The following is a 15,562-nucleotide window of genomic DNA, read 5'->3' as shown; positions in this document are numbered from 1 at the left end:
GTTTTTTTTTTTTTTTTTTTTCTTTTTTTTTTTTTCCGACCCCCGCCCCGCGCCACCATGTGATTTTTTTTTTAAAAATAAAATTTAAAAAAAAAAAAAAAAAAATTAAAGGTTTCTGGGGTTTTTTCCTTAAACTAATTATCAGATAGAAAACTAGTGAGTTTAGCTCTTTACTTCAGGACCAACAAAAATGTTTACTCACAATGGCTGCTTTGAATTGTTTTTCACTAATTAATCAGCTGTTTAATTATTGCCTACTATGTGTGGTTAGATTCTAGGTACTGGAGATGCAGTATTACAGAGAAGATACAAAAACCTGTCCTCGTATAGCTAACATTCTAGTTGCAGTGATGGATAATAAATACTCAAGGGAAATATAAAGTGTTTCTGAATGTGATAAATGCAGTGATGAAAAATGAGCCAGGGAAGAGGGGATACAGTGCCTGGAGTCGGGGGTGGGGCGGGCACTGTAGTGCCTGGGAAGCAGTGGGGGATAGCCGCATGAACCGAGAACTGACCTGAATCTAGATTTGTAGATGGTCAGGGACTATGCCATGTGACTGTCTGAACAAAGAGCATTCCACACCGCAGACCGAAGGCCATGAGGCAAGTGGGTGCTTGATGTGTTCACGAAACACCCAAGAAACCACAGTGACTGGTGGAGTAGGGGAGTCTAGGGGAGAAAGGAGGAGCTGAGATCAAAAATGTTTGGTCTAGGGTGAAAATGGAGGCAAATTATTATGAAAGACCTTGTGGAAAACACCCTGTAAAGATTATTTTAAGAATTTCATTTCTTATTCTGAATAAGATGGAACCATTGAAAGGTTTTGAGCAAAGGTGTGATATAATGATATGATCTGACTTAGATTTTAACAAGATCACTCCGGCTGTGTTGGCAAGAATAGGCTCCAGGGAGGCAAGAAAGGTTCAGGAGAGCCCTGATAATCATGCACGCTACGATGTCAGTTTATTTTCTCCAAGTTTTCAGCTTTGTATCTGTGTCAGTTACATTCTGAACTTAGTTCTCATTTATTATTCTTTAAGAAAAAAATAGAGGAAAACAAGTTAATAACTTTTTATCTTTATTCATGTAGTCTCCCCTTAATCTCAGATTAAGACCATTCCACTTTATGGGACTTCACTGGTGGTCCAGTGGCTAAGACTCCGCACTCCCAATGCAGGAGACCAGAGTTTGATCCCTGGTCAGGAAACTAGATCCCACGTGCAGCTAAAAAAAGAAAAAAGACTATTCCTTTTTAGTTTCAAATTTATAAATGATAGGTATAACAGACTTGTTTTGAAGTTAGCTGCAAGATGAAAGTTTCTGTCTTACATCTTAAAAAAAAAAAAAAAATTCCTAACATTTTAGTAGGGAAAGTCCTCTTAAAATAATTGGAGAACATGGATATGATCTAGGTAGTTAGATATGGGGGACAAGATTAGAATTCAGAAACATTAACATCCAGATTTAATTATATGGTTTGGTAGCTTTGCTCTGTTTCATAATGATGAAGAAGGTACTATGCTGATTTTTCACTGAGAAAGCTGTAGTAGAAAATAAAAATGCAGAGAAAGCAGTCCTTCATCAGCTCTAGTGAAAATTACTGTATATGGGATTTCACCACTAAAAATTTGTAAGTCAAAGAATTGCTCTTTTAGCAGCCTCATTAGTGATTTTGGAGCTCAGATTAGGTAACATTTAGTCAAGAGGATTTTATCAGCTTGTAATAATGAAATTTTTTGTAGTCAGAGCATTTTGACTTGGCATTTTATCTCTTCCCTGGTAGCTCAGCTGGTAAAGAATCCGCCTGCAATGCAGGAGACCCCAGTTTGACTCCTGGGTTGGAAAGATGCCCTGGAAAAGGGATAGGGTACCCACTCCAGTATTCTTGGGCTTCCATGGTGGCTCAGCTGGTAAAGAATCCACCTCAGCTGGTAAAGAATCCGCCTTCAATGCGGATTTGATCCGCATTGATGGGATCTTCAATGGGTTCGATCCCTGGGTTGGGAAGACCCCCTGGAGAAGGGAATGGCTACCCGCTCCAGTATTCTGACCTGGAGAATTCCATGGACTGTGTATAGTCCATGGGGTCGTAGAGTCAGACATGACTGAGCAACTTTCACTTTGTATCTTCAAAACCACATTGAGATGTTTGAATCAGCATTGCTTAGGTATAGATTCCCATATCTCTCTATTGCTATATACTGAATGTTGCACTGACTTCAAAGGACTGTCGACTTTTATTTGTCCTTTGCTTGCTCAGAATAACTTAAGACATCACAGTCATCCATCAAATTTGATCATATTCATACCACATCAATCCTGGGCCTATATGGAAACAAACTATAACCCCAAGGTTTATTAGTGGGCTTAGAATAAGCGAACTCATTCTTACAGGTTAATCAACTTAGGTAATATTATCTTAAGATAGATTTGAAGATGTTAAATGAGTCTGATCAGATCAGATCAGATCAGTTGCTCAGTCGTGTCCAACTCTTTGCGACCCCATGAATCGCAGCACGCCAGGCCTCCCTGTCCATCACCAACTCCCAGAGTTCACTCAGACTCACGTCCACTGAGTCAGTGATGCCATCCAGCCATCTCATCCTCTGTCATCCCCTTCTCCTCCTGCCCCCAATCTCTCCCAGCATCAGAATCTTTTCCAATGAGTCAACTCTTCACATGAGGTGGCCAAAGTACTGGAGTTTCAGCTTTAGCATCATTCCTTCCAAAGAAATCCCAGGGCTGATCTCCTTAGGCCACAAAAAGAGTTGGAAAAAAAATGCTAAGGAGTTGAGGTAATGCAAACCACGTTCTCTGTCAGTAGTATAACACAGTTACCAATCAGTTAAAAAATATTAAAAGAAAAAATCCAAAATCCTTGTTGTTTGGAAACTAAAAACACTACTATATGTCATGCCAAAAAAATGAATTGTAACAAATTATAAAATATTTAAAATGAATAACTAAATCACTCTGTGTCAAAACTTGCATGATGCTGCAAAAACAGTTTTTTTAAATATACAGCAGAAATAAAGAAAGAAAGTTGAGAGGCTAAATGTTCAACTCAAGAATTTCTGTTTTTTTCCTGTCTTTTCACATTATCGGAAAGAAAGTTATATAGGGTAGAGCAAATATTTAATGAAATAGAAAACAAGGAGATATGGAAAGGATCTGTTAAAACAGCAGCTGGGTTTTCGTCATATAGAGCTGACAACATGGACAGACTTAATTCCCTGGTGGCTCAGTCGGTCAGGAGTCCGCCTGCAGTGCAGGAGACCCGGGTTCAATCCCTGGGTGGGGAAGAGCCCCCAGAGAAGGAAATGGCAACCCATTCCAGTATTCTTACCTGGAGAATCTCATGGACAGAGGAGCCTGGGGGGCTACAGTCCACCGAGTCACAAGAGTCGAACACAACTTAGCGACTAAACCACCATTATAGGAAGGACTGTGAAAGAGAGAAGACATAAATAACAATATCCAAAATTAAAACAAAGACATTACAGACATAGGAGGTTTATAGGTGATCAGAAAGGAATACTCCAAGTTGCTTTTGGCAATACCTTTCTAAACATAGATGAATTGCCAGTCTTGTTTAAAATATAAATAACTATGTTAAATCAAGAACAAACAGACAACCCAAATAGACTTATCAACAGTTCAAGAGAATACTTAGTTATGAAAATGACAGTATCTCCCATGTTAATTAAAGAAGTCAATCTGTTTTTATAAGAATTCCAATAGGATTTTCACTGAACTTGGTAAGATAATCCTAAAGTTTATATGAAATATTAAAGGGGCAGGGATAACCTAAAGAAGACTGATAAATTTAAACAAAGTTTTTTTAATCTGTAAACAATTAAAGATACCACAGAATAAGTTAAAAGATATGCCACTGATTGGGAGATCTTTGCATGTGTGACAAAAGGATTAACAATTTATTCAAATCAACAGGAAGAAAATAACTCAGTAGGGGGGAAATGGGCAAGCAGTATGAATGGGCAACTCACAAGAGAGGGTATTTACGTTACCAGAAAACATGTGAAAATTTGCTCTATTTCTGCAGTGATCAGTGAAATCAAACTTAAGACACAGTGCAATTTCATGGTTTTCAGATTGGCCAGCATTTTTAAGTGTTTTTAAACATGTGGAAAGGAGACCTCTCATACTAGTTGATGCGCTTGCGGGAGTATAAATTAGTATAACTACCTTGAAAAGCAGTTCAGTAATTTCTAGTATGGTTGAAGGTGCTTATAACCCACTACTCTGAAGTTACCTTTCTAGATATACATTCTATAGAGACACTAATACCTGTCTTTTTATAATCAGACATGGGCAAGTTGGAAACTGAACAAATGCCTGTCAATAGAAAACTGGGTAGATAAACTGTAGTATACTTATACAGTGGAATACTATACCATAGGTAAAATGTGTGAAATAAAACTATGTAACTCCACATGGATAAAATCTGAAAGTGTAGTGTTGGGTGAAAAAAATGTTTGCAACATTGTGTGTATTGTTGAAATAAATTTTAAAACACTCCAAGTAGCACGATAGATTTTTAGTGAATATAAACAGACATGTTTTTCACATTTTTAAAACATAAATAAGAACAATAAATACTGGTTTCAGCCAGTGTTCCTCCTAGTGGTTAGGAGAAGTTACTTCTGAGAAGGAATAAAAATAAATAAGGTTTTTATTTTTGATGAATAGGGAGAAAAAGAGACTTCAGTTATAAAGTTTCTGAAATAACAAAATGTTAACTCTAAAAAAAATCCAGAGAATAGATATTTGTTATAATGGTCTTTACATTTTCTGTGTTTTTGTAGTATTTAATAATTAACAGAATTTGAATGCCCAGAAAAAAAAAATAATGAAACCAAAACTTTATTCTTTGTGAAGACCAGCAAAATTGATAAACCTTTAGCCAGAATGATCAGGAAAGAAAAGAGAAGACAAATCTTTAATGTCAGGAATGAGACGAGTGACATCACTACTGATTTGGGAGATAATAGGAGAACAGTCAAATGGCACCCCACTCCAGTACTCTTGCCTGGAAAATCCCATGGACGGAGGAGCCTGGTGCAGGGCAGTCCATGGGGTCGCTAGGAGTCAGACACGACTGAGCGACTTCACTTTCACTTTTCACTTTCATGCATTGGAGAAGGAAATGGCAACCCACTCCAGTGTTCTTGCCTGGAGAATCCCAGGGACAGAGGAGCCTGGTGGTCTGCCATCTATGGGGTCGCACAGAGTCGAACACGACTGAAGTGACTTAGCAGCAGCAGCAGCAGCAGGAGAACAGTAGAGAAATATTAGAAAAACTTTGCATCAGTTAATTTCAGAATTTGGATGAAACTGGACAGATTCCTTGAAATACATAAGATACCAAAGCTAACTGAAGAAGAAATAGGTGTAAACAAATTAAATCTGTACTTAAAATATCTTTCTGTAAACACAACTCTGGGCCTTGACTCCTGCTACTTTTATTCAGCATTTACCAAAGGTTCTAGCCAGTACAGTAAGGCTTTAAAAAGAAGGAAAGGCATACAGGTTGTAAAGGGAAATGCATGAATGTCTATATTGAATATTCAATAAAATGAACCTAAAAGCTATTATAATAAGTGATTTTAGCAAGGTTGCAGGATACAGGCTCAGTATACAGTAAACAGTTGTGTTTTTATGTATTAGCAAGAAAAATTAGAAACTAAAAATAAATACATTATTTATAATGGCTTCAAAAATGTGAAACACTTCAGAATAAATCTGGAAAAAAAATATATGAAGATCCTGAACCCTGAAAACTATCACATATAGCCCATAGATGTAGAACTAAATAAATGGGAAAATATTTCATGTTCATGATTTGGAAGACTCAATATTGTTATGATGTCAATTCTTTAATTGATCTGCAGGTTTAATGCAGTATCAATCAGATTTCAATACACTTTTTTTGTAGAAATCAGCAAACCCATGTATGTAAATACTAAGGACCTAGAATTAGACTCAATAACTTTGTGAGAACAAGGTTAGAATACTAATTCTACCTGACTTACAGTCATTTTACACAACTACAGTAATGAAAAGAGTGTAGTAATGGTGTAAAACTACAGAAGAGATCACTGAAAACAAGTCCACAGATAGACCTACATATATGTAGATAACTGATTTTTGAAGTAATAATCTTTTCAACAAATAGTTCGTGAACAGTTGATTATTCCATATGGGGGAAAAAAACACACTTTAATCCATACATTGCACTATGTATTATAATTCTCTAAAGTGTATCCTAGGACAAAATTTAAAACAGAAAACTGAACCAATTTTGACCTTGGGTTAGTTAGGCAAGATTTCTTAGATATAACACTAACTTCAGTTCAATTCAGTTCAGTTGCTCAGTCGTGTCTGACTCTTTGCAACCCCATGAACCGCAGCATGCCAGGCCTCCCTGTCCATCACCAACTCCTGGAGTCCACCCAAACCCATGTCCATTGAGTCGATTATGCCATCCAAGTATCTGACCCTCTGTCGTGCCCTTCTCCTCCTGCCCTCAATCTTTCCCAGCATCAGGGTCTTTTCAAATGAGTCAGTTCTGTGCATGAGGTAGCCAAAGTGTTGAAGTTTCAGCTTCAGCATCAGTCTTTCCAGTGAATATTCAGGGTTGATTTCCTTTAGAATGGACTGGTTGGATCTCCTTGCACTCCAAGTACAATCTGTTTTGTTTAAATGTTAAGTTGAACTTCATAAAAATTAATTTTTTTTCTGTAAATGACACTCTTAGGAGAATGAAAATAAGCTACGTGCTGCAAGAAAATGTTTGAAAGTTGTATGCCTGATAAAGGGACTTGTATCTAGAACTTAAAGAATCCTCGTAATTGAATAATAAGAAAACAAAACATCACCCTCCCACCACAAAAACTGCAAAACATACGAATGGCTACTTTGCCAAAGAAGGTATGCTGAAAACAGGAGATGATGCTCAACTTTACCAGTCATTGGGAGGATGTGTATCTGCAAACCAAAAACCAAACTGGAGATCCCACACCCTGCTTGTTGGGATGCAAAATGGTAAAACTACTTTGGGAAACAGTTTGGCATTTTCTTAGAAAGTTAAACATATACCTACCATATGATCTAGCCACTTCACTCTTAATTAGATATTTCCCCAATAGAAATGGAAGTCTTTGTTCATACAGAGACTTATTTATGGTGGCTTTATTTGTAATAGACAAAAATTGGAAACAAACCATATTTCTATCAATAGAAATAAATTGTGGTATATTCGTATGAGGAAATACTCAGCCATAAAAAGAAATGAATTACTGATACATGCTATGACATGGCTGAATTAAAGAAAAATTATATGGAATAGAAAAAGGCAGATATACATGTATTATACCGTTTATAATTTTAGAATTTGCAGACACTAATGTATACTGACACAGAACAGGTGATTGGTTGGAGGGATTACAATCACTTACAGGGATGGAAGGGACTTGGGATTGATAGTGACTATGATTATTATCTTAATAGTGTTAATGGTTTCATGAGTATGTGTGTGTGTGTACATGTCAAAACTTATCAAACCGTACACTATAAATGTGTGCAGTTTATCCCATGTTAGTTTTGGTTCAGCAAAACTTCAAGGAAAAAAAAAATTGTTTTCTGGAATCAGATTGTCTGCATCCAAATCCCAACTCCTATTCACAGTTGGAAACAAATTGCTTAACTTATTTATGCCTTGGTTTCCTTATTTATAAAATAAGGAACTAATAATAGTATCTTCCTTGTACTGAGGGCTGTTGTGGAGAACTGAACTAGGTAGTCCAGGTAAAAGGGAGAGCAGCTAGAAAGTATTAATTAAATATTGGGGTTTATTGTCCCTATTGTATGAATAGTATTGTTGAACTAATTTGACCACGGAGAGAAGCCCCTTCTTGAATATTTTTGAGTATTCCAGCCTCTTCACTACTTCCGGTGATGAAGAGAGCACTTCTTCATGAGGTATCCCACTCCATTAATGCATGAGCAGTGGAAGAGTCGACCTAGTTTACAGTATTGTATGAAAAGTAGTCTTTTTTCAGAGACTTAGCAGAAAGGATTAGGAGAAAGAGTGAGTTAATGTGCACAACATAACAACTCAGTGTAGTACTTAACCATTTATCCTGTCTGGGAATTTCTTGCCCTAAAATTCTCCCACACACTTCTTTCTGTTCAAGTACTTTCCTTGTATTCTGCTCTCTCTGGAAATGGACACCCTCTGGGCAGCATGCAAAGTTGGGAGAAGTTTGAATTAGGTTATTTGGTAAGAACTTAGTATGCGCTGATTATAGTTACTTTACTGGAAGGAAAAAAACCCAAAGTTTAAACTTTGTGAGATTCTGCACACAATCTCAGCGCACATAGGACTGAGAGAACCAGACCCACTGCAGTGGGATCCTGGCCTAGCCTCAGACCCTACGCAGCCCGGTGGCCACAGAGATTTAAAGCTGTTAGAGTCTGCAATTCAGGCCAAAGAGAATCAGTAACCATACTCCTGCCTAGCTGCAGGGACCCAGTCCTGTGATACTGTGGACCTTTAGATCACAGCAGTGATGGAAAACTTCCCAAAAGGGGAAAGACGTCTAAAACTGGGAGGATAGAACACCTCCCAGGGAAGTCTTGGCTGTCTCAGTCTGACTTGTTTTCACCTTCGCCTGACCAGACTTCCACTGTAAGCTGTTTCCGGAGTGCAAATCTGGAGCACAGCAAGCTAGGAGATGACAGTGCTGATGTGCATGGAGACATGGAGAGGAGTGCATTGAAGGAAAAAAGGGAGGGGAAATTTCAAGTTTAATTAAAAGTATTATTCTGACTACCTTGGGTAGATCTTATTTATTCAGTAAATCAGTATGTCCACAGTGCTGTGTGAAATTTTGGATGGTCATTTTATATTTGAGGTAAAGACTTCTTAGCTGAATTGTAAAGAGCAGTGCATTCAGGAGACCAGGGCCTTAGAAGGAGTTCCAATGGCATTTAACGCCATCAATATATACTCCAGCCGTCTCTCATCACTAAAGTTTACCAGCAGTCTTATAAATTGCATGTTTGTATTTACATACTAAATCAAGGATGAATCCAGATGAAGGACTTTATAAATCCATCATCAAGTGTCTCATGTGAGTGTGAGTCTTTTTTAAAAAAAATTCACATCAAAGCCATATTTAGGTTTTTCTTGAAGTCCACAACAAAGATAATCGATAGACCAGGTAGTTTAGAAGTGTGTATTTTGGGGTTCTGTGGCCTAACAGGAAATTACCAGTGAGTGAATATTGTTAAATAGTTTCAAATATGAGGAGTGATAACCAGCAGAATAATGTTGCAGTTCATTAGAGTTGTTGGATAGGACTTTTAGCTGCGTGCTTCTCAGATGATCTCCTTTGGGCATGCCCTTCATCTCTGCTTAGAGCTACTGAGGATGGCAGCCACAGTTTCCTTGCACATCTCAGAACAAGATGACCATCCTTGGCGTCTGGTTATTGAAATCAAGCCAACTCAGAACTAAGTTCTGAAGTCAGTCTGACTGGGAGGTTCTCTTACCTGGACTGCTTGGACTGCCTCTGCAAGAGACCTTCCCTCTGTGGGCACTCACTTTACATCTCTATCAAAGAGGACTGTGTTTCCCTTTAGAGGGGAGACTTTTTGTGGGTGTGATTTTTCTAATGAGGTCACACCACAATATTCATGCCATACAGATCTCTCTTACTTGTGATTCTGAAAATAAGCATCTTTGTGGCAGTTCACTATTAAAAAAACTTTAAGGTATTTTCTTGATAAATCCAGATCCGATTCTAGTCACCTTATATCTCCTTCTTCGTTTTCCTTTTTTGCTTAAAAGCTTCACTGCATTACCACTCAAAGATCAACAAAGAAGGTGAAAGTAAAATAGAATTTTAGCCAATTGTATATGTTCATGAAAGGAAGAGAACATTTATTAAACTTAGACAAACTTAAAATACTCTTACATTTTGTTTATGGATAAATAAGAACTGGTCATGTTTTATTGACTCATAAATCAGAAAAGAAATTGTGAAAACAAAGTGAATGTACTTCCAGTTACCAAATAGGTGAATCATGGGATGAAGTGTACAACAAGGGGAATATGGTCAGTATCATTGTAATATCTTTGTGTGATGAAAAATGGTAACTAGATTAATTGTGGTGACTATTTTGTAATGTATAGAAATACCAAATCACTATATTGTGTGCCAGGAACTAACATAGTGTGGTAGGTCATTCATCACTCATAGAAAAAGAGATCAGATTTGTGGTTGCCAGAGGTGGAAAGTGAGAGGAGGAAGAATTAAATGAAGGCAGCAAAAGGTACAAACCTCCAGTTAGAAGTAAGTACTAGAGATACAATGTAACGCATGATAAATATAGTTAATAGTGCTATATGTTATATGTGAAAGTTGTTAAGAGGGTAAATCCGGAACTCCCCTGGTAGTTCAGTGATTAAGACGTCTTCCATTGCAGGGTGTATGGGTTTGATCCCTGGTTGGGGGGCTAAGATCCCACATGCCTCATGGCCAAAGGGAACAAAACCAAAGAATAGAAGCAATATTGTATTAAATTCAATAAAGACTGTAAAAATGGTCTGTATAAAAAAATCTTTTAAAAAAGTAAATCCTGAGAAAAAATTATTTAATTTTGTATCTATATGATAATGATGGATGTTCACTAAACATATTGTGGTAATCATTTCATGATGTAGATTAAATCATTATACTGTACACCTTAAACTTATACAATGCTGCATCTCAGTTATATCTCAATAAAACTGTAAGAAGAAAAACATGAATATAGAGTAATTGCTTTATGAACCATGGAAACAAAATGCCAGGAGAGAATACCCAAGGTAATGTCATTCAACTGAAACCCTACTGCACTTGAATGAAAAACCAGAAGCTTTTTTCTTTTTAATTTTGAATCCTTCTAATAGAGTAAAAGAATATCAATTCTCATATCATGTAGTAAAGCAAGATTTTATGTTGGTTGAGTGTATCATGTTTATTAATTTGAACAAATGTAACCTACAGGTGAAAATGCTTTCACAAGGATCCAGTCGGACTATCTGAAGGAGTAAAAAGCAGTTGTATTAAAGTTATATTAATTTAACATGAAGTTTATACATGAATAGGGACAGAGGCCAGAGTAAGCCTTCTTTGGTTGATTAAAAGAGTAATATTTCGGTAATGAAAACACTAGATTTGTCTGAAAGAAATTAAAGAAATGATTATTCGTGAGAAATATTTTTGGAGCCGGAAAGGAGAGGAGATCACATGTTTAGAATGGGTGCATATTGTGGCTCAGTTGGTAAAGAATCTGCCTGCAATGCGGGAGACCTGGGTTCAATCCCTGGGTTGGGAAGGTCCCCTGGAGAAGGGAAAAGCTACCCAATCCAGTGTTCTGGCCTGGAGAATTCCATGGACTGTATAGTCCATAGGGTCGCAAGGAGTTGGACATGACTAAGCAGCTTTCACTCACTCACTCATAAAGCCATTCATTTTCCTGGAGAATTTATCTTCGATGAGTAGAGGGTGCCCACATTCATCCCCTATAGAGAAATTAGGAGAAGGAAGTAACTGAAAATCCTCCCTTTATTTCTTACAAGGAAAATGTAGTGATGGTGACTCCTGGGAGTGAGGGTTGGGATTAGGTCACTTTACAGTGTAGCTCTGTGCATTTTTGTTGTTGTTGCTGTTCTTCCATTTTCTGTAAGTGTTATGTTTAAGAATCAATTTAATGTTGCTCTCCCTTTTGGCATATATTAATATTATTATAGAAAAATGTGAAAAAACTTTATTCCCAGACTTTCACAGTTATTGTCTCTGAGTGTTATGGTTCGTTTTCTTTGACAAAATGGGGCTTTATACATTCTGAATATATTCTACCAACCAAGAAATTTATTTTAAGAATAAATAAATAAAAAGTTCTTAGAATTATCTTTTAAATGTAATGATAAATGTTTTAGTTAGAATAGTTTGTTCATTTCTTTTCTGTAATGCTTTTTAAGTTGAATACTCAGGTGTGTGGTACATGGTTCCTTTGGTACATTTGCCACTGACCTCAAATATCAGCCTCTTTCCCCCCGAGGCTGAGCAGATTGAGAGAATTAGAACTTGATGATTAAACTTGAAATCTGAAAAGTGTGTTATAAAATCAGAGTGGTGGTTATTCCTCAGGGAGAAGAGCCTATGATTGGGGAAGTGCCTGGCATGTTCCATTTCTTGACTTGGGTGATGGTTACATAGATTTTATTCTAATATTTTGGAGCTTTCTGCATTCTTTTCTGTGAGTAATAGATCTCCCAATAAAGTTTGAGAAAAAAAAAAAACAAACTTTAAAAATGTATTCATAATTAGGAAAAAATCTTATATCTCAGAAAAACTTTTCTTTCAATCTTGTCTACCACAGATTATATCTATTCTAAGAATCTTGGCACAGTCATCAAAATAGAAAAATTAATTTAAATACTCTAGCACTCATGCACATGTGTGCTTGACAAAGAAGCACACACACTATTTAGCTGTCTAAATAGCTAAATTTAGCTGTGTGTGCTTCTTTGCACATGTGCATGCACGTCTATGAACGTGTGTGTCGGATTTTTATTCTAAAGCCCCAGCCAGGGAAGCAACTGAAAGAAAATGTCTCTTCATATTCTCAGTAGTTCCCATGGGTTAATGAGAGAAAATAATTTTAAGAATGCTTTTTATCTTATTTGACTCTTAAGCCTATGGTTTGTTTATTTAAAAGAATAGGCAATAATAATAAAAAGGTAAAGAGGAGTATTCACTTTTCTTAGGTTAGAGAACCATTGTGTGTAAACTTTTTTCTATAATTTTATGTTTTGTTTTTTTTTTAAATTCTGAGTATAGTTTGCACATCTAAACATTTGTTATAACAGAGACTCTGTTCTTGTCTTTCAGGTTTCATTTTCATTGAATAAAGGAAGTAATGAAGAAGGTATGGTATATGTTGGTTCTTAAGGAGCTAGATATGTAAATTTATTTGTTTATAGTAGTGGAGACCAAAAACAATACAATAGATTAAAAATGATATAAACTAAGTAAAGTACATTTTAAAATAGTTATTAAAACTTTCAGATGAAATCAGTTATTTTCTAATTTCAGACAATACATGTTTATTACTTTTAGTCTGGAAAGTAGTTTGTGCAGTGACTTTGTTGGTGAAGTTATCCAGCTAGTTCGGATAAATTTTAAGACTTCTAATGTCCGCGTTGGTGAAATTTTATTTATTATCTATCATTATTTTAATGAACCACTCATTTTATATTCTTACTATTTGTTTACTTGGCTGCATCGGGTCTTGGTTGCGGCACGCGGGGTTTTGCTGTGATGCATGGGCAGCGGGTGGGCTTGGTTGCCCTGCAGTGTGTGGGATCTTAGCTCCCCTGGTCCCGACCAGGGATAGAACCTGTGTCCCCTGCACTGGGAAGGCGGATACTTAACCACTGAACCACCAGGGAAGTCCCCACTCATTTTAACTGAAGATGTTAAAATCAAAATTTAAAGTAGAATTAAAAATAGAATTTTTAAATTACCGTTATTTAAAGCTGTTGTGAGAAAGAAAAATGTTCCGTAGTAAAAATTTCAAAATATGTATGTATCATCTGTCTTTTAAAATATTGCAAGGTTTTTTGTCTTTTTGTTTTAATATAAAATATTAAAATACTCAACTTGCAAGTTTGGAGGAAAAAATTAGAACTATTTACTGTGGGTCCAAGTTCTAAGATGTCTAGAAAGGAGCAAATCTATAGATAATAATTTCATGGGGAGGCAAGCTCTATTCCGTATAGGGGGAAGTAACATTGTTTCTTTGCAATACTATCCCATCTGGGCTATTTGACAGGCAGTCACATTTTACAGTACAGGGTTTGCCTAGACCTTTCATGCTGTAGCTAGGATACTTAACCTCAGTATTAATCAGTAAAGACTAAAGAACCCAGCAAGATGTATAAAATAAAGTGGGAGTCTCTAGAATATCAGACCTGAGCCAAATGAGAGAACTTAGAACAAGAGTTTAAAGGTGAGTGACTTTAAGTATAGAAATGTGTCACCCTAAGTTCTGATTGTTTTTATCTGTCTGAATACTTCTGGAAAGTCTAAATTTAATTTGTCTTCTCCTTTCTTCCCTCCTCCCTCCCTCTTCACCCCTTCCCTAACACCCTGCTTCCCCATTTTAAATACAGATCAAGTATGGCACTTCCTTGGCAAGTGATTAGAACATCTGAAGACCTGCCATCAGGATTCCAGTCTCTAAGAACGCCAAGATTCAACCTCCCCCAAGTGCTAGAAACAGGCAGAATTTGCTAATTAACTTCCTGTTGAAACTTCTTTTTTTTTCTTCAAGCTTTTTGCAATATGCAATGTGTAAATAAACATTGACATTTTTGAATTAGTCGCCTTTGAATATTTATTGATATGAAAAGATTTTGTTGAATTTCATAGCAGAAGTTTAGAGGCACTGAGTTTTTTTTTAATTAGTTTATTTTAATTGGAGGCTAATTACTTTACAATACTGTGGTGGTTTTGCCATACATCACCGTGAATCTGCCTTGGGTGTACAGGTGTCCCCACTCCTGAACCCCTCTCCCACTGCGTTGTCCCAGTGCACCAGCTTTGAGTGCCCTGCTTCATGCATCAAACTTGCACTGGTCATCTGTTTGACCTATGGTAATATACATGTTTCAATGCTATTCTCTCATATCATCCCGCCTTTGTCTTCTCCCACATCATCCAAAAGTCTGTTCTTTACATCTGTGTCTCTTTTGCTGTCTTGCATATAGGGTCATTGTTACCATCTTTCTAAATTCCATATTGGTGTTTTTCTTTCTGACTTACTTCACTCTGTATATAATAGGCTGTAGTTTCATCCACCTCATTAGAACTGACTCAAATGCCTTCTTTTTTATAGCTGAGTAATATTCCATTGTGTATATATGTACCACAATGTCCTTATCCATTCGTCTGCTGATAGACATCTATGTTGCTTCCATGTCCCAGCTATTATAAACAGAGAAACACTGAGTTTTGGCCAATCCTAATTTATATACATGAAGGAACCCAATGGTTTTATTAGCTTTTATTTATAAGGGTTAATGTAAAAAGGATAAATGTAGTAAACTAATAAGATTTTTGTAGATACAATGGTTCTCATTTTTATACAGTGTAATGTCTTTTTGAGTCCACCGCTGATAGAGACTTATTTAGCCAACCGCTGTCCTCTTAGTCCTGTGTAAATGTGTTTACATTTATTAAGACTCTTTCCTATAATTACTTTGTAAATTCTAAACTCTGATTCTCATTGAGTCCTATCAGATTTACTTCTCATCTCTATGGTGATGACTCCCAAGTCTACATAAGAAACTCAGGTCTTTGTCCTGGCGTCTATTGGACATCTCTTTCAATGCCTTTGATTCCTCTTGTACGAAACTAAACTCATCCTCCCTTGTTCTTGAATTAACATTCTCCTAGTCACCCACGCAGGATCTTGATACCA

At 36.6% G+C, this 15,562-nt stretch overlaps 1 protein-coding gene across 6 annotated transcripts in view; it reads left to right on the top strand.

Moving 5' to 3' along the window:
- PPA2 (inorganic pyrophosphatase 2) overlaps positions 1-14,458 on the top strand; it is a 98,168-nt gene extending 83,710 nt beyond the window's left edge. For 4 of the 6 annotated variants that reach the window (XM_086406903.1, XM_086406901.1, XM_086406902.1 and 1 more), the window contains 2 exons: positions 12,970-13,006; positions 14,253-14,458. In XM_086406903.1, coding sequence (XP_086263029.1) covers positions 12,970-13,006; positions 14,253-14,281 — 66 coding nt within the window. In that variant the 3' untranslated portion in view covers positions 14,282-14,458. Of the gene's footprint in view, positions 1-111; positions 4,951-12,969; positions 13,007-14,252 lie in introns of those variants that run through there. The other 2 variants (XR_015165784.1, XR_015165783.1) reach the window with 1 other exon arrangement.
- The last annotated feature ends 1,104 nt before the right edge of the window (positions 14,459-15,562 follow it).

This window comes from Bos grunniens, chromosome 6, assembly GCF_055505025.1.
Source record: "Bos grunniens cultivar Pamir isolate PY7600 chromosome 6, Bosgru_T2T1.0, whole genome shotgun sequence".
NCBI lineage: Eukaryota > Metazoa > Chordata > Mammalia > Artiodactyla > Bovidae > Bos > Bos grunniens.
This window is presented reverse-complemented; position numbering and strand designations above follow the sequence as displayed.